At 38.6% G+C, this 24,329-nt stretch overlaps 1 protein-coding gene across 1 annotated transcript in view; it reads right to left on the bottom strand.

Annotated features, from left to right (window-relative positions):
- The window catches only part of LOC150089246 (neuronal acetylcholine receptor subunit non-alpha-3-like), a 63,832-nt gene that overhangs the window by 4,524 nt on the left and 34,979 nt on the right, over positions 1 to 24,329 (bottom strand). Inside the window, exons 4-5 of the mRNA XM_090390401.1 lie at positions 18,832 to 18,941; positions 5,321 to 5,856 (exon numbers count right to left, since the gene is read on the bottom strand). Of these exons, the coding sequence (XP_090246527.1) occupies positions 5,321 to 5,856; positions 18,832 to 18,941 (646 nt within the window). The remainder of the gene's footprint in view (positions 1 to 5,320; positions 5,857 to 18,831; positions 18,942 to 24,329) is intronic.

Genomic DNA, 24,329 nt, shown 5'->3' with positions numbered 1-24,329 from the left:
ACATCACTCTCTGCTGGTCGCCTTATAGTCTAATCCCTCTGAATTCGTACTCTGCATTGTCTACCACTGAACCTCCTTATTCCCTCTACTATACGCGTTTGTGTGGCGCCTCCGTAGCCAGGTGGGAAGGAACAGTAGTGCGTAACACACGCTTCTTGATTAGACCGGGGTTCGAGCCCGTCACCACCAAATACGGAGGATGCGGAAAGGTCAGGGAATGACCACCGCATATCCCGGAGCAATATAGCCTTAGTTGCTAATGCTTCTAAAAACCAAATAACAAACATACGCGTGTGTATTACATATTTGCTTCATATATTCACCTCAACATACACTTTTCAGATGCATGTAATGTTTGACCATGTCTTTCTTGTTTCCGGTATAATGTCCGCATTCCTCGTTGTATCCAGATGAAATAACGTCTATAATCTGTTTGTAGTCTAAAACAGGACTCGTCAGAGAACAGAACTGTACCCCATTTGTCAGAGCTCCAAGTAACATGTTCATGGCACCAGTTTCGACGAACTCGGTGGTTGGAGTTAATGGGATACAAAGCACTGGCTTCCTTGCCTAGAGTCCACTTGGAGTTGAGCCTTCTTAACGCAGTCCTGTTGGAAATATTTTCACCTGTGGTCGCAGCAATCTCAAGAGACAGTTGATGACAGGACATCATAGGGTTCCGTCTTGCTGTTAGAACCAAATAGCGGTCTGTTCTGGTTGACGTAGCCCTCGGGCGACCTTGACCAGCTCCTCTTGTAATGGTTCTTGTCTCCTGAAACTGCTTCCATAATGCCAAGACGACACTGCGTGACGCATTAAGCCAACGTGCCACCTTCGCTTGCGACTGCCAGGATTTAAGTCGTCTAACAGCCTGCTATCTCAAAGAATCATCTAAACGACGATGACTTGTCATCCTGAGTACTGGGGCTGTGGCTATCCCACTGAGCAAGCCATAGAAAAAAAAAAGAATGAAGTGAAGTGATGGGGTCGTAACCCGTATTTTATAGGAATGAATAATTTGCATAATGTGCGGCTCTCTAAGGTAGTAGATCGATTTCTATTGGATACTTGGAATTTGCATGCCAGGGTGCCTATTATATCAAATATTTGCCCTCAGCGACACTGTTCATAATAAAATATTCATGAAAAACATTTTTTTCTGTTAACTTTGTCGAGCAGTGTATGACTGATAAAGGCCTGTAGTAGTTGATTAACCCTGAAACTAGTTAAGGGAGCACTAGTGAAATCAGGATTTGCATAAATAGTTCGTTTCGTTGATTTATTAAGTGCAGTAGATAAGAAATAGGCTTGAAAGCGAATTTAACTGGTCGATTGATCGAAGTTTGTCACAGCTGATAGAGGCCAAATAGCTGACTTAAGTGTGAGTGAGCGAGAGGTCACTATTTAATGCATTAGAAGGGTTGGGGGGGGGGAGTCATTTTACTCATAAATATTAGTTGTGGGTAATTTATGGAAAGATATCCAGTGCTATTCTTAGACAATTATTTCATAAATCTTTCTTCAACATTTTTTATCACATGTACCGGATAGGAACAATGATGGGCCCATACTGCAGATGAATCAAATACAGTATAAGCTTTCTGAGAATATAACATTTCTAATAAGAACGCATTACAGTAGACTGTCGAAATAACGGTACCTTCGAGCACATTTGAGATCAGATGTTTACATACAGTGCAGATGTCTTGCAGTACCAAAAAAAAAAAAAAAAAAAAAAAAAAGTAAACAATTGACATGATTACTGTACAGTATTTGTTTAAGTTCGCCATTCTGAAAGTGAATTCTGTGCTAATATCATGGGTTATACCGCTGTTTTACATTTATTTTAAATTAAAAACTCCTCACTATGGCGCCTAAAGTTAATAAACCTCATACAGAGAAGAAAAGAAGAAAAATATTAAAGTTTAGCGATAAACTGCATAATAAAGAAAATAGAATGGGCGTAAGTAGGAGTGTATTAATGGCAGAATATAACATTGGATCGTCAGCATGTTTGTTTTTTATGTGCAGTTAATAAAACTGTATTCTTAATCTCTCTGTTTCTTATTTAGACTCATTATTTTTGCATTAAATATATTAAAAATAAAACTTTCTAAATAACGGAAAAATCGTTTCGGGGATCCAAGATGCCGTTATTTCGGCATCTTGGATCATCGAAAGTGCCATTATTCTGAAAGTCTACTCTATTATAGATTGCCCGCTTTGAAAAGAGCTCTGGGGATGTGGTTTACTATAAAGAAATCGCACAAGCAGGTCAATGTTTTTTTCTCTTTGCTTATGTACTAAAGCAAAGAAAAAAAAATAGATAATTTTGACAGATATGCCGTTCGTAGGTAGATTCACGAATTTTATGTCGGGAACAAAAGGATCAGGAAAAAAAATCACGAAATTTCTCCCTGTTTTGAAACAAGAGTTAAACTTGGATTTTAAACGTCATCTTCTCAAGGAAATGTGCTTTTCACGGGAAAAAAAAGTGCCAATTTACACAGTTAATTTTGATTGAAAGGCACGAAATAGCAAGCTGAAGAGCAGCCTGTCTTCGAGAAATGAGGAACAGAGGTTCATCCTAAAGTTACCTCTATATCAAATGCAGTAGTAAAATTACAGAATTGAAATCATTGTTGGAAAAAGCTCTTGACTTAATAGTCGTGACTCAACAGCTGGGTTTTAATGTTTAAATCGAATACAAAGACTGGCGATTATCACAATCATATGAACTTTGAAAATTTCAGCAGATAAGTAGAGCAACAAATTTTTTTGCGAATTTACTATCCAAATCCATCATCGAAGTGGCAACGCAAGCTATCATAGTGCCCAAGTCAGTAAAAAACCTACAAGTTCATTTTCGAAAAAAAAATAAATTATGGAATGGTACCAAAAAATGTCACATGAACGAGACCTTAGAACCCAGAGGTTTTGGATATCGTGCGATTACAGCCATTTAAATCTCAAGTAGACGAGATGATTACAGTCATTTAAATCTCAAGTAGACGAGATGATTACAGTCATTTAAATCTAAAGTAGACGAGATGATTTCAGCCCATGTGCAGAACGTTTTGCGGATTCCATCATATAATGCCGTCTTTAATCCTATTAATTCGTATATGAGTTATATTAAAGGACAGGTCGCTAAAAACAATGCCACTATGATGTGCAAAAATTGTTTTCACAACATACCCCCGGTGAAATGAAAAAAAAAAAAAAAGAAAAAAGCTGCGGTCATATAATAAAAAATTAAGGTTAAATACTGGAACATTGGTTTTCTGATGAAGTTATTGATTATGCTGATTGTCTTTAATCGTGATTCAACTGACTCTGATACAAGTATCAAATAGGAAGAACTGGAAAATGAACTTTAGTCTGAATAAAAAAAGTAAGAGTGCTTGTTCTTCGCTAGTGCCGTGCTTTTTGTTTGCTATCTGCAGAGGAATAAATACTGTAGTTTCTGTGTAAACTAACTATAAAGTGTTAATTAATTTTACATATAAAACTGATGTTTTGCTGCTTCTCCTGCTACTGTTACAGAACATCCCTATATTGTGGTCAAGCTATATCAACATGACAAACAAAATTTATTCGACAGAGCTTTCGTTAGTCTTGTCCGCCGATCATAATAAGCTTGTTGTCTTCAGCATGTCCACATGTAACGGCTTAACTCCTATTTAACAAATTTTCATTAAATTTTATATTCGGTTCTTTGAGAGAGTGTCTGCACAACCCAAATTTCAATAATATTGCCCAAATACACTAGAAATCGGTCTTTTTTTTTTTTTTAACATATTTCTTGAATTATTTCCAGATAATTAAAGGATTTAAAAGATAAATTACTCGAGAAGGAAATTTTCCACGCAATTTTCAGGGTATGTTCTGTTTTTCCCTGAGGAAGTTTGAAACTTAATTCCATAGCTTCAGAATTGCGCCACCCCACAGAAATCTTGCACACAGTACATATAAACGAAAGTGTTTCGGATGATTACTCAAGAAGGAAAAGAAAAGTTCGATCGACACAAAATTTTTAACTTACGGATTATCATTGATCCTTGGGAAAGATTTAAGTCTAGTTGCTATTCTGTAGCCTTAAATCCGCCATTTCTCCCTACAGAATCATTGCTATAAACTTGAAACAGCACCCCCGATCCTTTTCAAAATTTGAAGGCTTATTTACGGATACAATTTTCTTAGGGAACTACTGTTACAGAAATCCCGCATTATGGTTACCCTGTTAGTAAACTTCACGTGATGAAGTCTTCTGACAAATCCTTTTGTAGGGGAGCTTTTAAACCTAATGTACTTTCGTTGATAATCAGTTTAGACAATGTAATACAACGTTTACATTATCTAATTTATGATATTTGGATGAACCAAATATTATGTAGAATTGTAACAGGAGAAATCTCAGGCGAAAATATTGCAATCACTGATTTGAATGTTAAATAATTTAATATAAAAATAAAAAAAAATACATAAGCATTAAAATAAAAGAAACAATACTATTACGAACGTAAAAGATATTAAAAGTGAATAAATAAAATCAAATAAAAGAAATACAATACGCGATACAGCAATTAAAATCGATAAGCATAAATATACGCGAAATAGCAAATAGAATAAACGCGATAAAATAAACGACACGCAGGGAGCTGTCGTGGCATACGGGATTCTTTTTCAACCTAGACTAAAGCAACGACAGCAGCCATTGTTATACTCTAGAGTTACAACTGGATATACGACAATATGCGCATCGAGCCTGGGGGGCGAAAAGAATTTAAAAAAAACAAAAATGGAAGGAAATTGCTGAGGAATATCCCTTCTTTCCTCTCTCTCTCTCTTTTTTTTTTTTTTTTTCCCGTCCGCCAGGTTCTATGCTCATATTGTCGTATATCCGGTTGTAATTTCTGGGGTATAAGAGAATCGCTGTTGTCGTTACTTCAGTCTAGGTTGAAAAAGAGTGCACATCTTGAAAGCCCCTTGTATGTCGGGTATTTTATCGGTTTTATTCTATTTGATGTACCGCGTATTTTATTTCTTTTATTTAATTTTATTTATTCACTTTTAATATCTTTTATGTTCGTAATAGTATTGTTGTTTTTTTTATTTTATTTTAATGCCTCTGTATTTTTTATTCTTAAATTAAATTATTTAACGTAGTTGCAACTACTAACGTAGTCAGTAGTTGCAATATTTTTATGAATACGTAGAATTATGTAGCATTCCAAAAAACATTGAAAAATTAATTGGAAAAAAAGTGATTTATCTTTATTTCTGTTAGTATTCTTGTAATGAATAGTGTTATTCTTACCTGCACGTATGTATGCTAGTGGTGACTTCGTGGATATGACTACATATATCAGACACATCGTTATGAGAAGCAATGGAAATGCTCCCAGCTGTAGTTTTCTGTCCGAATCCGGAGGCAAAAAAAACATTGCTAACGTGAGAAACATCGACACCATCAACGGACCCCACACAACCTGGAGGTTACTGGGAGGCCTTCGCTGCAGTATTAATTCAAAACGAAGTGTCAAATATGGTTCTAAACAACACTCGTAGTAATCAACAATCCGCTCAGCAGTAGCATTTATCAAGTTCCACACAGGATGGCTGTTTACGAAGTCCTCTAAGTAAACTTCCTCGTCATACAACTTGAGGTCAATCTGGTATCCATCATGCGACCAGGTTCCAATATCAATTGGGCATCTCTGTTGGTCTTCAGGAAAATTGCTTAAACTTAAGGAACAAGCTGTAGTAACAGTGCCAGGAGCAACCCAAATGATCATTCCATTTGGGTAAATTAAAGCATGAGTACCGCCCATAGGATCAATGTTGCTCCAGTGGCTATTGAAAGAAAAAAATAAATACATATTACATAATACTAGAATTAAGTTGTATGAAATCCACTTAGTTGATAGTTAATATATAGTAGGGCGAAAAAGTTTAGCAATTTTTTAAATAGCCGCTAAAGGCCTCCATGCCCCTTGGCGCGATTTCATATTTTTTCATGCATAATTACAGTCAGTTTCGAAAATAATTCTTAAGATTTCGCATCACGTCGCGATTTCCACATACACAGAATTTTGTGTTTACCCATAATACATGAACATAATGCACGAACCTGAGACCGACTAACTCATTCACTGAGTGAAAAATTCTCATAAAATTTCCTCGCGTCATTAACAGGATTCGAACCCGAGCCCTTTTCCACCTGGTGTGAGGATGAAAGCGATTATAACCACTGTGTGATATATATATCAGAAAGGTTTCTTTGAATCAGAAAGGATTCTTTCATCTTTTCATGTAAAGGTTGGATTAATGAAAAATTTGTTAAGGCCCTGGATAAACACGGTAGTGGACACTACTACCTCTACACTTTCATTGATTATTTCCAGCGACTCTACCAGTTATAACATAAGAACTTGTTTGAATATGCTTTTTCTCTCATTGTCTCCAGATTATATCCTATAAACTGTCAATATCTGAAGAGACATTTGTCTAATAACCTGCATAAATTGTGATAGGTATTAATAATGTTATTTTTGGCAATAATTAAATGATATACACTGAAAGGACGGGATACCTGGTTGCTGGGCAATGCGACGTTGTCAACCCTCTTGCTAGTAGACAACCCCCCCCCCCCCGCATGGCAGGTATATAGGTACACTGCATTCACGTAGACGGTAATTCGATGTCAGTATGGATAACCGACTTTGAAAGAGGGATGATAGTGGGTGCCCAATGCATGGGTCACTCTATCGCGGAAGTGGTATAGAAATTGCACTATCCCCGTTCGACAGTATCAATAATGTATCAGGAATACGCCATTTCTGGAATAACATCTCATCGTGGACAGCGCTGTGGGCGGAGAAAGTTGGTGAATAAACATGGCCGTCGATGTCTGTCTCGCATTGTTTAAGCAACCGGAGAGCGACAGTGGCACAAATCACCGCCGACTTTAACGAGGGAGGTGCCAGAAACGTCTCCACCAAGACCATCAGGCAGCCATTAGCCGGAGTAGGTTATGGGAGCCGCCGACCCACCAGAGTCCCATTGCTAACACCACGACACAGGACTCTACGCCTCAACTGGGCGAAAGAGCATCGGCACTGGACCGATGATTGGAGACGGATCTCCTGGTCCGATGAGTTTCGTTTTCAGTTATTTCGAGCGGGCGGGAGGTTGCGTATCTGGCGGAAACTGCACGAAGCACTGCACCCTTCATGTCAACAAGGAACTGTTCAGTCAGATGGACGGTCGGTAATGGTCTGGGGAGCGTTGAACTCGCACACGTTGGCATCTCTGAATAATCAAGGTTACTTGTGCATCCTTGCAGACCATCTGCATCTCTTCATGGTCATCGTGCACCAACAGGACTAGCAGGACAAGCGCACCCCAGAGCCGTGGTGACTACAATATGGTTCGAAGAACATTCTGCAGATTTTATCACCATGGAATGGCTTCTTCGTTCACCGGACATGAACCCTGTGGAGCATCTTTGGAATGCTGTGGAAAGGTCCATTCGAGCTATGGATCCTCCACCCCGGAATGCGACAGAATTATGGACAGCGGTGGAGCAAACATGGATGGAAATACCTGTGAAACACTTTCGTGAACTAGTGGACTCAATGCATTAGCATTATAATTTTAGCATTTGTAGAGGCATATGATGCAAGAAAGCAAGCTTATGCAGCATCAGCCAAAATAAAAAAAAAATAAAAAAAACACTCCCATTTCACCCTCCGTTCGTTCGAAATACCTGTCCAACTGAGCCTTAAATTTATTTAGGCTATCAACTTCCTAAACAAGGGATGGAAGTCTGTTCCACCAACCAACTACCCGCTGGCTAAAGGCAAATTTCCGCACATCTATCCTACATCTGTCTTTCCTCAATTTGAATTTATATCCTCTCAGGTGATTATTCTGAGCAAGAGGAAGAATACCATCAGCATTCAGCATGCTCAAACCATTGAAGGCTTTATACGCCTCTATCAGATCACCTTGCCGGTGCCTAGTCTCCGGACACTGTAATTTGCAAAATTTAAGCCTTTCTTCGTAAGAGCAACCCTTTGTTCCATTCACTAATCTTGTTGTCCTTCTCTGTACTCGTTCCAGCAGTCCTTCTTGAAATGAGGCCTCCAGACCTGTATACGGCACTCAGGGTGTGGCCTGACCATTGCCTTATACAAGAGAATAATCACCACCTTATCCCTGCTAGAAAAATTCCTGTATATCATTGACAAGACACCATGAGCTACTCTTGCAGCCCGTCTGCACTGGTCAGAAAACTTCATATCTGCCTGCACAATTACCCCCAGGTCCTTTTTATTCTCTACCACTGTTAGTGTAGTACCACAGAGTTGATACGTTACTCTGGGGTTACTGTTTACCATATGTAGTACTTTACATTTGTCAATGTTAAACTTCATTTGCCACCTCTCAGCCCATCTGTTCAACCTTTCCAGATCCTGTTGCAGCAGCATACTGTCAGTAATAAATAAATTTTCTGTTTATACTCCGGCACGACAACCAAGTCAGTAGAGCTTACAATAAATCATTCATCAATACAATTATTTATCTTATTTAGTAGCCACGGGCTTGAACCCCGGTCCACTCAAGGCAAGCGTGCTATGCACTTCGCTCCTGACCACTGGGCTACGTCAGACCAGTGTTCTTAACAACCCTGCCAACCTTTGTATCGTCTGCAAACTTGGACATTAAGCTTGATATACCATCATCAATATCATTTATAAATACGGAAAACAACAATGGACCAAACACTGAACCCTGAGGGACTCCACTAATAACATTAGTCCACGATGAGCAGTGTCCATTGATTACCACTCTGTTTTCTCCCTTTAACCATTCCTTCATCCATAGCAGCAATTTGCCTCCAATACCACACTGCTCCAATGTGTGCAACAGTATCAAAAGCATTTCTAAGATCCAAATATATAAAATAAAAGTTATTCCCTGCATCCAGTTCTTTTGTGACTGCATCATAGTATCCAATCAAATTGGTCAGGCAAGACTTTCCCTTAACAAAACCATGCTGTGTCCGAGCATTACCTGAAGTCTTGTCTAAATGATCCTGCAGTGCTTCTTTAATCAGTGCCTCCATTAACTTTCCTGGAACAGACGTTAAACTCACAGGTCTATAATTACTTGTCAGCCTTTGATCCTCCTTTGTGAATTGGGGTCACAGTTGCATATCTCCAGTCTATGGGTTCCTCCCCTGAGTCCAAAGAAGCTCTTATAATTATGGCTAAGGGTTTGCTTACTTCCTTTGCTGCCTCCTTTAATATAATTGGGTAGATCCCATTTACCCCAGGTGCCTTTCTTATGTTTATTTTCAACAATTTCCCCTCCACTTTCCTCTCAGTTATTACAAAATCATCTAGCTAACTGCCAGAGTTTACTTCACCTCTGGCATTCCCCTTCCTGAATAACTCCTCATGTGTGAACTTAGATGCAAAATACTCATTTAGTTTGTTAGCCACCTGAGCAGGATCCTCAACTGTTGAACCATCAATATCCAATGGACCAATCTGATTCATCCCTTTCCTTCTAGAGTTTACATAGGTAAAGAACTCTTTTCTGTTTTTCTTTGCATCCTTTGCCAAGGATTTCTCATAATCTGCCTTTGCCTTTGCCTGCCTAATCTCCTTTGTGACTTGGTTACAGACTAGCTTATATCTATCATAGGCTTCCATGTTACCCATTAATTTATATGTATCTCATGCATTTTTCTTCTCTGCCATATGTCTCATTAGTTCATCTAACATCCATTTAGACCTAAACCTTGAACAATATTTCTTAGTTGGTATGTAAAGCCTAGTAACTTCCAAGATTAATTCTTTGAATGCCTCCCATTTTGAGTTTGCTGTTGGTAACATCATCAGTTGGTCCCACTGTATAGAATTTAAATACTGTCTCAGACCATCTTAGTCGCCTTTACGAAAGCAAAAATCCTTCCCTTTACCCCTGATGGTAGTTACCTCTTTGAGTAAATCCCACTGTGATCACTGCCACTTAGTGGTTCCTTTATCTGCAGATTCTTGATGCATGAAGAATCACTACATCAAATAAAGAGTATTACTCCTTCTAGTTGCCTCCCGAACATGCTAATGTAGAAGACAATCATCCAATAAATCCACAGAAGCCTTGCTAGTGTGTGAGTGACCAACCCACAAATTTCAGTCAATATCTGGGAAATTAAAATCCCCCATAATAAGACTCTCTGATTTACTGGCCCACTCTATTTCCCTGTACAGTTTCTTATTATACTCATCAGAGTTATTAGTCCTATAGCACACTCCTACTCTCAATTTTGATCTCCCAATGCTTATGTCACACCAAACTGACTCGACACTGCACAGTCCAGCGATGTCGACTGGCTTCACTTCCTTGGATTTTATGTGTTTCTTAACTAATAGCATAAACCCTTCTCCCTTCCTATCCTTTCTGTACACATTGTATTCCCCAAATTCCATTTCTGCATTCCTTATCTGTGTGACACCACGTCTCTGATATTCCAACAATATCTGCCTTTGATGTTTTGAGCAATACCTCAAATTCATCAAATTTATTTACATTGGTGTACACGCACGTATACATGCACCAGTTCCTATTCTTAGCTACCCGGCGCCTCCGTAGCCAGGAGCAGCAGTGCGTACCACACGTTTGTTGATTAGACCAGGGTTCGAGCCCGTCACCACCAAATACGGAGGATTCGGAAAGGTCAAGGGAATGACCACCTCATATTCCCTGAGCAATATGGCCTTAGTTGCTAATTCTCCTAAAAAAAATAACAATAACAATCTTAGCTACCCTAACACGACCCATGTGTTTACTTGTAATGCAATGACTCCCAGCAGTCTCTGAAATATCATGCACCTTGTTTACCAGGCTGCGGCTCTTTCCAATAGAAGCAGTGCAAGAATCACTTTGACCTCTGCCAATGGCTACTGTTAATCTATTAGTCCTTGTATCCTCCCCCAAGCTAGCAGTTTTCCGACCCACCTAACACTGCCTCGATAGCATCAGCAAATATTCTTGCACCCTTTCTATTTGTGTATCCCATCCCTGTAGAAGCAGTCTCTCCTGTTAACAAGTACAGACCAGGCTGAAAAAAGTTCTACCCCTTGAATCTTGCACAATCTTTCCAGGGCCGAATTGATCGACAAGGCTCTCATCATATACTCCCTCCTATCGTGTCTGGGCAGAATTGCAGACACTTTCAAATTCAACCCTAATTCACGGCTTTTTTTTCAATAGTGACCTGTACTTGTTAAGTAATTCCGTCGGTCTCCTACTCTTAATATCATTAGTGCAACGTGTACAACAATATCACCTTTTGTGCCCTTAAAAGATGATACCCGCTCTACAACGTTATCAAACTTTGCCTCTGGCAGACATACCCTGGTCCTGTTCTACCTATCCTTTTTACATAGCATGTTCCCCGTTTCCCTGACAATAGTCACCAACAACTACTAGTTCCTGTTGGACTAGCGCATTCTGCCTTCGGGGTTGCCGCTGTGTTGGATGATGATAAAGTGCAAGCTCTGGTATTGATGTGGGCAGTTGAGAGCTTGATGGGCCCCCTTAATTTAGAACCTTTGAGGGCATCCACCCTGTCCTTCAAGCTCTCATATAGGCCCATAACACCGCTGAGTTGTCGCCTGATTTCCTTACACTCCTTACATCGCGCACAAACAAAGACATCCCCCATGGCAATATCATGTTCCGTACCCGATTGCCCAACAAACATCAAGCAAGCAGTGCATTTTAAAGGCTGTGATTCAGAGGGCAACTGCTCCCCTCAGTTCTCCCCTGAGCCACAGCACTCCCATTAGCTTGAGCCTTTTGCTTTGCTGCTCTGGTCTGAGTTATGATTTCGATTTAATTTCAATAAAATTTCAATTTCAGTACAAAATTATAACCCTAAACTTGTATCCCAACACATATAACTTCCGTATCAAGTTATGTATTAATTATGTTGTTTGTAAAATCTAAGTCGTTATATGTATTTAGTTAAAAAGTACAATTTAATTGACAATGAAGTTTAACAAGATTAATAGATTTTACTGATTAATTGACAATGTTATATAATATAATATACTGTACTATACTAAGCTAACGCTATCTAGTTCGAGATATAACGTTGTATCGTATAGCAATGGCGGCAAGTTACGAAGGGTAAATCTACGGACACTTTAAGTATTAATTAACTTCCAAAATCTCGCTGTCTCAATTCAGATTAAACCAAGGATCTTGACTAGGTCTATAAGCTACTTATACAGGGTGTCTCAAAAATATTGGTACAAATGTTTGGGGGGGAGGTAGGTAACATCTAGGAACCCATAACCAAAATGTCAAGTGAAAGTAGTAGCAGAGGCACAAAACAGTAATTAGTGGCAAACATTTATTTGACATATTAACAATGGAGTACGAGATGGATGCATTTCATGATGTTACAACAGATGCTCGAAGGTTCCACCATGAGACGCGACGAAGCATGGATTGGCGGACACGGTCGAACACACCTGGAGTTTCTTTGACAGTAGGAGCAGCGCAGACGAGTCTCGCCACGAGATCCATTTCCGTCTCCACAGGCGATTCATACACGATAGGTTTGAGCCCCCCCACAGAAAGAAATCAAGGCTCGATAAATGAGGTGAGCGTGGGGGTCAGGCAACGGGTCCACCACGGCCAATCCATCGACGCCCAAAACGCCTGTTCAAATGGTCACGAACACACCTTCCATAATGGGCAGGCGCCCCGTCACGTTGAAACCAAACGTTGCGTCTCACATTTGCTGGAACATCGTCAAGTAACCCTGGTAGAACTCCTTCAAGAAAGATCCGATATTTAGCGGAGTTCATGCGGGATGGTAACAGGTGTGGGCCGACTAAGCAGTCACCGATCATACCTGCCCACACATTTATTGCGAAGCGATGTTGTGCCGCATGGGAGCGCACACCGTGTGGGCCCTCTGCTAATCCATACACTAGGTGCATGTCTGCCAGCTCACAGTTCGTACATCGGTGCATGTTCTGCGTGTGGCGACTACTGCTTGAATGAGTAAACCAGAAATTTTCCTTCTCGCGAACTGCTGAACAGCGCCGTGTACCGACTTACGGTGACGTTTCCGGTTATGGGTTCCTATGCGATTCACATTCCTTTAGATGTTACCTACATACTCTAAACGTTTGTACCAATATTTTTGAGACACCCTGTAGAAAATAATTTAATATAACAATTGGTCAATAAAGAGGCTAAATATGGCTAAAAAACTTCCGTTCAGCGAAGCTACAAAACTTGTAACACCCTTACCGATACTAAGTAATAACCTATAAAATCTCTATCTAAGTTAAACTTTACACTAAGTATCGTAACCAGGAATATAAAGCTACTCTGGAAAATAAGTTAATATGCCAATTTAAGCTAATAAAACAGAAAAAACTTCTATTTCCAGGAGCAGTAAAAACTTTGCCTGAACAAGGCTACTCTCGTTCCTTGCCGTGTGACTGCCCTTATCCGGACGAAAGGTGGGCCTACCCGTTACTAGGTAGGTATCCCATGATTTCTGTCCCCTCAGTGTATTGCATAACTAAAACACTGTTAAAGAATGAACGCCCTTCTCTGACGTAGCCGAGTGTTCAGGAGAGGAAGTGCAGTAGCACGCGCTCTCTGGGGTTCAAGCCCGTGACTGCTAAATACGATTTACGTTCGTATTGATTGATTTATTGTAAACTCCACTGCCTTGGTGGTCGTGCCGGAGTATGAACACGAATATATATATATATTATTATTATATTTTTTTTTTATTATTTTTTTTTCCCCAGAAAAATTGCTGTTCGGGAGTGAAAATCCTGTACTAAACTGATAAATAAATAAATATCTGAAGGTAGTGTTTCCCAGTTTAACAGATGCAAAACTGAAAAAAAATGTAATTGTCATTGAGCCTCAAATAAACTCCTCAAAGATGATATATTTGGAAAAGAGCTACAGGATACTGAACTAGAAGCTTGGGCGATTGTTTAAAGCGGTTGTGTATGGAGTTCATGGAAGACGGAAATAAGATATGAATCCCTGGTGTCAACTTTACTACAGTGTGATAAAGATGGCGCTACTGAATGTCTTTGAAAATTCGTTTTCTTTATTTCAATTAGATCTAATTTTTTCCCCCTCAAAATTTGGGAGTGTAAGTGATAAGCAAGGAAAGCATCTCCATCAGTACCTATCCACGATGGAAAAGCGATACCAGGGTCACTGGGATACGGCCATGAGGAGGGATTACGCTGGTTTCTTAAGGGGGAATGCGAAATGGATTACTATATAAGAAAAACTCTCTGAAAGGCACATATTTCTAAGAAAATAAAATGTATGTAGTATATTATATGTTTGATTAAAGTATTTTAAAATTAATAAAACTTATATTAAGATAGCATATGTTACGGTATATTGTTCTGTGATATTTGAAATTGGTTGTCCAAAAAATTAATAAAATTTCAGTATACCTTTCAATGCAAAGGTGATAGAGATTTTATTTTATTATATCAGGCATTCCCTGCCAAAAACTGGCATCCCAGCCAGCGCAACAATTTCCTTTATAGCCTATAAATTTTACCCCGGTAGTATGAATTTTTTTTTTTATTTTTTTAGTTTGCCAGTATTTAAAAACTTATGGGGCACTACCACAGCAACATAACATTTTTTTGTATTTATTACTGATTTATATTTCTTTTGTATGTATAACCGACTTCGCCTCATTTCGTCAGCAGAATGAAATGACGCGACGGGCCACCATTTCTGAGTGTCAAGCACCAGGGTACAGTAGTTCACGCGTTGGAGTTGATCATTGTTCTAGTCCACGTGACTAATAAATACGATGATGTTTGTGTATTCCCTTCATCTCGTAAATTCCTCTGGACCCTATGTAATCGTACCAAAGTATACACAGAAAATGTATATCTCTTTTTTCATTCTCAAACTACTGGCTTGCAAAACTTTGATACTAAAAAAAATCATGCAAATAGCGACGCTTTTGGGACTTCTCTATATAATGTTTTTCTTCCCCACTTTGGTATCACAATTGGAAACTCACAGCTGGAGGTACTGCTTTGCTCAGGAAGTCTCTGCAAGACGAAGAAACAGTCCTAACATCCGTCCTAGGAACACATACATGCCGAAGAGTAATCGCTGAACAGTGAATAATATACACCCAAGTGCTGATATCGAGACCTACCAATTGTGACAAACACTTGGATGCCATTAAACCTTGATGTACCTAACCTAACCTTACCTTGATGTGACTAAAACCCCTAAACAAGACACAGCCTGAGAACCTCCAATCGTGACAAATTTCTGGACATGACTAAGCCACTTGAGGGGGCTTAGTCATGACCTGACCTTAGTCCCAACCATGACCTGCACATCTTCAATTGTAACAGTTACTTGGACGTGACTAAACCACAGAAAAGGACCTTGCCTCTCGACCATGACGTGCACCAAGTGGCGATCAATACCAGACTGTCTTGTCTGATATCTTTTGACTCCCATTCCTTTGCCCCACTCGCCTAGTGGAGTTTACTCCGCCTAATAATTTTGAGTACGCCTTCCTCTACGCCTCAGGATTTCTTACTATATCCTCCCACTTGATTTTAATATTCCCCAATCTCTGTATATTTTTTTTTTTTTTTTTTTGTTTATATATATATATAGATCCTGTCACTGAAAGCTCAGGCGATAGATGGCAGGACCTGCCAGAGAATAATGGGCAGCCTGGCTTACCTCCTAGCAGTGAGTACGGGCAACGTGGGGTCCTGTGACCAAAAGCCAGACCACAACAACAGAACCCAACATAATACTTCTCATGTACCACATACAATACTTTTGTCTGGCTTTTACAGAGTAATGTGTACTGCACAAGAGTACTTATGGCGCAGTTGTGGGAAACCCCAGGTGGCGCCTCCGCCCCCAAACACTATGTAAATAATATTATATTCATCTCTAGTCTGTCAAATATTGTAATTTTGAAAATTGTGTTCTTTAGAGTATATAAAACAAGTCATTTACACTCTCAAAATGCTGGTTACGCTTATATCAAACGGGCGATCAGAAATTAATTTTTTTTAACCTATTGAAGGAATTTTTTATTGCGAGAGAAAAAGCTCTGCTGAAAATTATTGTAAATTTTCTAATTACTATTTAAAGAATATACTTTGCTGTTATGAACAGTGTGCTTGGCATATTTCATGGAAATACTGAAAATTGCATTATAGAACGTCATGAGTCATCAGACGATCGAATTGCCGAAATTACGCATTGTAGAAAAAATTGTTCCCTTGTATGTGTTCGCGATATTTTAGCTGATCACAATATTAAAGGTTAAGAAATTAAATCATTAAAATATGAAATATTTGATATTAGCATTAGTAAAGACATATGTTGCAAGAAAGAAAGCTTATACAACATCGGCCAAAAAAAAAAAAAAAAAAACATTTCACCTATCCATTCCCTCCAATAGTTTTTCTAGTTTTTCCTTGGATTTATTTACGCTGTCAAAACTTTCACAACCACGGATGGAAGTTTGTTCCTGCAATCAACAACTCTCTGGCTGCTAAAGATAAACTTCCGCACATCTATTCAGCCAGGGGCGTATTCAGTGGTGGGCAGAGGGGGTATATGCCCCTTAACCAAAATTTTTAAATTAAAGAAAAAGAACGCAGGGGGCTTTCTAAAAAAAAAAAACTCAAAAGCCTGGTCGCGGTATCATACCCCCACTTAAAATGATACCTGGACCTGGTCGCCATGCCCCCCCCCCCATTACAATGATACCTGGATACGCCACTGTATTCAGCAACCGTCCTTCCCCAATTTGAGTTAATGCCCCCTCATGTGCACAATGTGAGTAAGAATTCCATCAGCACTGAGCTGGCTCAGTCTAAAACACCTCAATCAGATCACTTCGCAGGTGCCTAGTGTCCAGACCCTGCAATTTGCAGAACTGAAGCCTTTCTTGGTAAGAGCGCTCCTTTGTTCCCCTCACCAATCTCGTTCCCATTCTTTGAACTGGTTCCAGCAACTACACATCTTTCCGAAAATCTGGCCTCCAGACTTGCAGTACTCAAGATGTGGCCTGACCATTGCCTTATACAATGGTCCCCTCGTGGGTGGCACGGTTGGTAGGATCGCCGACCTCCCCACACCGGGCGGAAAATACCTGAGTTCGAGTCCCGTTCTCGAGAGGAATTTTTTGGGCCTTTTTCACAACGTGGCTGAGTTAGTAGGTCTCAGGCGAGAGTAGCATGTTTTTTTTTTCTCCCGGAAACTCGAGTTTTTCGTCCAGCAAACAGAAAATCGACCTCCGAACACACGCAATTTACAGACAGTATACATGCAGCAATATGGCCTTAGTTACCGATGCTCCTAAAAACCAATTACAACAACAACATATACAATGGTATAATCACCTCCTTATCCTTGCTAACAAAATTCCTGTATATCATTGACCAAACCTCATTTGCTGTCCTGGCAGCCTGTCTGCACTGCTCAGAGAACTTCATATCTGACTGCCCAAATACCCCCAGTTCTTTTTCATTTTCCACTACCCTGAGTGTAGTACGACACAGTTGGTACGTTACTCTAGGTTACTGCTACTCATTATCAGTACTATGCATTTCTAGTTCCTATTGCAATAGCATACCGTCATTACTGTCATTAACTACCCTGCCAACCTTTGTATCATCTGCAAACTTGAACATTAAGCCTGCTATGTCTTCATCAATGTAGAAAACAACAGCTGGTCCAACCCTAGCGGACTCCACTAATAACATATAACGACTTGTAAATATCTAGAAAGTGAATTGAACTCATCGATAAATTCAAAAGTATGGAATGTATGCTTTCAAAAGTTTACTTACCATCAGTTTGGGAAGTTCAAAATTTACCAAATTGACGAACGTATTTATTCAGTTTTTCTTTCCTTTTGAAATTTCATTTCAAAATAGTTAAAATGGGAATAATGACTGGCGTGAGAGATTTCTTTCATTCGATCGTTTTTTTTTCTTTGTTTTTTTTTTGCGAAGTTTGTATCTCAAGGGCAGACCTTGGAAATTGAAAAATAAATATTCAGTAGTCAAGTGAACGAAACCGTCTCGATGTAAAATCATTAATTCCATTATGTTATACAAATTTAACCTGTAAATATTTAATGTATAAGATTTACAAAATATGATTAAAAAAGGAAAATTCAATAAAAAAATTTCACTAATATTTATTGAGTAAAACTTTGGCGCCCCTGATTTATTTTGCTGCAATACTGCGTAATTATTCCTCAAATATATTAATGAAATTACAGTATTTGTACGAGATCCTAAACTATAGCGCCACGGATTTTTTTTTTTTTTTCTTTCAATTGTCCCAGATTTTAGGCTTTAAACTCATTGTGCTGGTTGTGGTTATTGGCTTTTGGTCACCCTGTTATAACATCAGACAATCTTTCATTCACAACAAAAATGCATTGAGATGTAGAGAAAATTTAGTATTATCACAGATTTCTCCAATTATCAAAGTTAGTTATCAGAATGTATAATGATTTGGCTGGTGGCAGAAATTCAGTTAAAACATATTTTTCATATCCTGGTTAGTAAAGTTATTGAAAAAAGATTATTTTTAAATAATGTTTTATGAGTTAAAGTGAAAAATATCTGGAGATAAAGCGCATTTTTAATTTTCTGAAAATTGTCAGTAGACATTAATTAAATCTAAAGTCACATTGACTATGAACATATTCTTAGTTATAAATATCATTACCTGTTGAAAACGGTAAGGTCTGGCTTCCAGATTTCATGTTCACTTACTCTGAGTAATTGGAGACCCTCATAGTCATCTGGATTAAATTTCAGTCGTTCATCTCTCCAGTGCTAAGAACACAAAGTTTCTGTACTTAAAAACTGCTATTGAGAGTTCCCTCTACACATTTCAAAATAAAAGACATTATTAATTCATAATATTAAATATAATGAAATTCTTCAAGAGTGCATGCACTGACAAATTGCTGAAATGCCATTAGACGAATTAAGCCTTTGAAACGTAAGAGCCGTGCTGTGACTCGTTTTGCTTGTTTTTAATATCTTTGCTACTGCCTGCGCAGTTTTCAACTTGTTCTTCCTTTGTGTATCTTTCATTCTTACCGTTCACTCTATTGGGATTGGAATACTTTTGGTAGTGCATATTGAAAGATAATCTCATACAAATATAGCCTCTCGTCTGGAATTGCTGTTCTTGAATTAAACATTCAAACTTAGTTTTCCATACCGAAGTATAATTTGTAGTTTGAACTTCATTTTATTTATTGATTTATTTTATTTTATTATTGTGGTTTTTTTTTTTTTTTTTTTTTTGAGTTTTGTCTGTACAGGAACGTACTAAGGCATGTACTAACGTGAAAACCGTAGAAAATCACTGCGGATCGAAATCGAAGTTAATAATTTAACCTAACCTGGCACAATCCCAGTATGACTGCGTCTGACTGAGAAATAGCATAAGCATAAACCCTCTGAACAGCAGGAAGTGCTGCAGTGAGCACTAGTTTTACTGGAAAAAAAAAAAAAAAGGCTTCCCTACATAACAGATTTTATTGTACAATAATTATTTAATTTAAAATAGTTCTTTTACATAAAGAAGCAAAAAACAACTCTTTTTTTTTTTTTTTCGGACCAGGTACAAATATGGTGGTATAAGAAAGAAGAACGAAGGAAATAAGATAGTTGCACAGCCTTCATATTGATTCGAGACAGAGTGCCAATCCACCAAATGAGAATAACTGCGGTAATTGGCAGTAGACGTGGGTGACAGGTGAGCACGGAGTCAATGGATGAAAATGAATCATTGGTTCTAATGCTTCCAGCGCGAGGAAGACCGGTATTACGGTAAAGTTTCGTGTGTATGATATCATTAGCATTAGCATTAGTAGAGGCATATGATGCAAGAAAGCAAGCATATCGGTGAAATCATTCTGAGAAGTTATTTAACTTCCGGGTGTTGCATTCCTTCAGTCATACAAAAGAATAATAAGTATCTGTACAGGCCAAAGTTTTTATCTAAAAACGCAGATGTTAATTTAAAATACAATCCAGCTTAGGAATAATATTGGCATTCAGAATTCCTAGAGCTAATTTACTGCGTTCAGGGCATGTAGTGCTGCCGTAGCCTAGTGGTCAGGCGCGCGGGTGCATAAGTACACGTGCCTTGAGTGTCCGGGGTTCAAGCCCGTGACTGCTGAATACGGTGCTGTTTCTTGTATTGTGTCTATCTTGTGAACTCCTCTGATCATTTGGTAGTCCCGGAGTATAAACAGAAAATTTATTTATTTATTATATTCCTATAACACGCTAATAGCTTGCGGGACTTTCGCAGCTTCCAGGGTTGCCAAGTGACCTTCTCAGAACAATCGGTTTCATGTATTCGTAGTTTCGGGTTCCGTGCATTGCCGTCATTTACTTCCAAGCAGTTAGGCTTGTTGAATGGTTTCCATAAAAATATCGGACACACATACAAGGAAAGTTGCTCACAAAAAAAATTCTTATGTTTTTTATTTTATTATTAATATAGTTTTATTCAATAGTTTCAGTTATAGTTTCAATTTTATAGTTCATCATTAGGATTTATGTATTATTTTAACGATTAAAAAATTACATTTGTCATATTGATAATGAAGTAAAATTCTTTGTTTTTTAAAGTTTTTTTTTTCTTGTTATTCATTGTTTTATATCATTCTTTTTTAAATTATTAATACTACCTTACTATTTATGATATCTGTTTAATATTTTCCTTATCAACTAAAAATTATAAGTTTTGCTTTTATTTTATAAATATGTTATTTATTGAAGATTATACGTGTTTTGTATTTATTCTATAAATATTTAATTTTACTGAAGTTTATGTGTTTTACTTTTATATGTATATGTAATAATTGTATAGCAAACTGTAAATCACAAATGTAAGGCTTAATGCTGTTATTGTGATTAATAAAATATAAATATATAATCTATAGCTTTATGATTTAAATTTGATTGCGCAGCCTTAGTTAACACATTCATTGCAGAGACCTTTATGTTCATTAGCATTAGTAGAGGCATATGATGCAAGAAAGCAAGCTTATTCAGCATCAGCCAAAAAAAAAAAAAAAAAAACCACTCCCATTTCACCCCTCCGTTCGTTCGAAATACCTGTCCAGTTGAGCTTTAAATTTGTTTAGGCTATCAACTTCAACAACAAGTGATGGAAGTCGGTTCCACCAACCAACCACCCGCTGGCCAAAGGCAAATTTCCGCACATCTATCCGACATCCGTCCTTCCTCAATTTGAATTTATGCCCTCTGAGGTGATTATTCTGAGCAAGATGAAGAATCCCATTGGCATTGAGCATGCTCAAACCATTCAAAGCCTTATACACCTCTATCAGATCACCTCGCCGGTGCCTAGTCTCCAGACTGTAATTTGCAAACCTTAAGCCTTTCTTCGTAAGAGCAACTCTTTGTTCCATTCACTAATCTTGTTGCCCTTCTCTGTACCCGTTCCAGCAGCTCTACATCCTTCTTGAAATGAGGCCTCCAGACCTGTATACAGTACTCAAGATGTGGCCTAACCATTGCCTTATACAAGGGAATAATCACCTCCTTATCCCTGCTAGAAAAATTCCTGTATATCATTGACAAGACACCATGAGCTACTCTTGCAGCTCGTCTGCACTGCTCAGAGAACTTCATATCTGCCTGCACAATTACCCCCAGGTCCTTTTCATTCTCCACCACTGTCAGTGTAGTACCGCAGAGTTGATACGTTGCTCTGGGGTTACTGTTTCCCATATGTAGTACTTTACATTTGTCAATGTTAAACTTCATTTGCCACCTCTCAGCCCATCTGTTCAACCTTTCCAGATCCTGTTGCAGCAGCATAGCGTCAGTAGTGTCCTTAACAACCCTACCAACCTTTGTATCATCTGCAAACTTGGACATTAAACTTGATATCCCATCATCAATATCATTCATAAACACCGAAATTTCATCTGTCCATAGAAATTGAAATTTCGTTGAAACAGTTTGAACCTTTATTATTCTGCCTTGTATGAGAATAATAAACATAATACAGTTCTACCCAAATAACAATGATAAAAAATTAAAACGTGTGTAGCCTGTACGCACGAAAGATGTTTTATGTGAAAACATCCTTGGGTTGGAAGATGTTAGTATCCTCTTCCAACCCAAGAGTATAAATGAAATGTCTGTGGAGACTTAAAGGTGCTGGGGTTTTTTTCTGGGTGTGCAAAGTGGTTTCACCAAGTTCCAGTGCTTTCTCTGTTCTATGACAGCAGGGCAGTAGATCACCATTGCAGGAGAAGAGAACGGCTTACCAGAATTGAGTTGCAGTCTGACGCGCCCAACGTAGCCCTCGGTTCCAAGAAACAGTCTTACTCCACCACTGCTTATCAAGCCAGGGGTAGTCGAACTGGTTGTTAAAATATTGAATTCAGAGGACACCTCCAGGCATATAGAGTCTGTTTTCAAAGTTGAGAAGTGGCTTATTTATTGGACCACTGGTTAAGTAGATGTTAACTTCACAAAAATTGGAAGATAGAATAACTGATGCTGAGCAAAATTCTTACCAGTCGTTTTGTATTGTAGTGAATGACTTTGTGAGGAATGTCTTATAATAGATATATTTAAATAAAATAATAAATAAATCTGAAGTCATTGTCAACTCACTGCAGGATGCCTCCTCAACAAGTCATGTTGATGGAAATAGACCATAATTTGCGACGCTTGACCAGTACAGGTTGTCAGATCGACCGTTTTTAGCAGTCAGGGGCTTGAATCGCGGTCTGCTATTAATAGATATACAGGTATATGATAAATTAAACAGACATATTTATTTTACGTTTCCTTTTATATTTTGTTCGAATTCACTAACAGCAAGACGTGCTGGGAAGGAATATCCACTCCCATGTCCCCTTGTCTAAAAATCCGAAACTGTGATTCATTTAAAGAGCAGTATCATAGGGTAGCGATTATAGTTTGGTTATATTAACCTCGCTTATATTCATATTCTAAATTCAGTACTTACATACACATATATACATATTGAGTGTATACATACCCATATACCGGGTGGATATGGCGCCTTCGTAGCCAGGAGTGGCAGTGCGTAGCACACGCTTCTTGATTAGACCGGGGTTCGAGCCCGTGACCACCAAATACGGAGGATGCGGAAAGGTCAGGGAATTACCAGCGCATATCCCTGGAGCAATATGTCCTTAGTTGCTAATGCTCCTAAAAACAAACAAACAACAACCGGGTGGTTATAAAATAAGTTTCCCTATTCAGGAGACCCTAGTGTCAAAACGGTTAGAGTTAGCGCTGTGAAAATCGGTGAGTCATTTTGGGTATGGGGAAACGATTTGTAGGGGTAAAAAATTAGTTCAAATTTCTGCCACCATGGGGAAAAACGGCGCTGCACATATGTAAAAATTGTCAATTTACTTCAAGACACGCTGCTTATGCAAATGACATCCTGTTAGATAAAAGCATCCTTTTAGTTGGCAGAACTAAATGGTTCTGCCAACTAACCATTATGGTTCTTACTAAAAAGGAACGTGCTCTTTTAGTAGAACTGTTCTACCAGAATAATAGTAACGCCAATGCAGCACTACGTGATATCGGAAACTTAAAGGTTTGTTTAAAGGACCTTTGACGTCAGTGGGGCTTCTAAAACTAATAGAGAAATTTGAAGCGACCGTGGAGTTAGGTGTAATTCCAGGCAGGGGATGACCACGTATCGGAACGGAGGTAGTGGATGAAGTGGCGATTGCGGTGGCCTCCAAGTAAGAAACACTTATTTAAGAAACAAGCGAAACACTACCAGTCAGTAGTGTCAGAGGTATTTCAAGAGACTTGAACGTTCTTTTTGGTCTACTGTACGTTAAGTGCTTCGAATAATTTTACGATGGTTACCGTATAAGATTCACGTAGTGAATCTTATACGGGAACTAAATCTTATGCAAGAACTGAAATTAAATTATAATTATAATACTAATTAAATTATACGGGAATTAAATCTTATGCAAGAAGTAAAGTCTTGTGATCGGCAAAAAAGAATAGACTTTGCTCTACAATTTCTAGCTCGTACGGAACTTGACGACACATGGGCTCGAATGATCTTGTGGTCTGATGAGACACATTTCACTCTTCATGGGGCTGTAAATGCACAAAACTGCCGAATATGGGGAACTTCTCGTCCATCTGCTGTGCTTG

Source organism: Mastigoproctus giganteus, chromosome 2, assembly GCF_048544385.1.
Source record: "Mastigoproctus giganteus isolate SK-2022 chromosome 2, ASM4854438v1, whole genome shotgun sequence".
NCBI classification, from domain to species: Eukaryota; Metazoa; Arthropoda; class Arachnida; order Uropygi; family Thelyphonidae; genus Mastigoproctus; species Mastigoproctus giganteus.
Note: the sequence above shows the minus strand (reverse complement) of the source record. Positions and strands in the feature narration are given on the sequence as shown.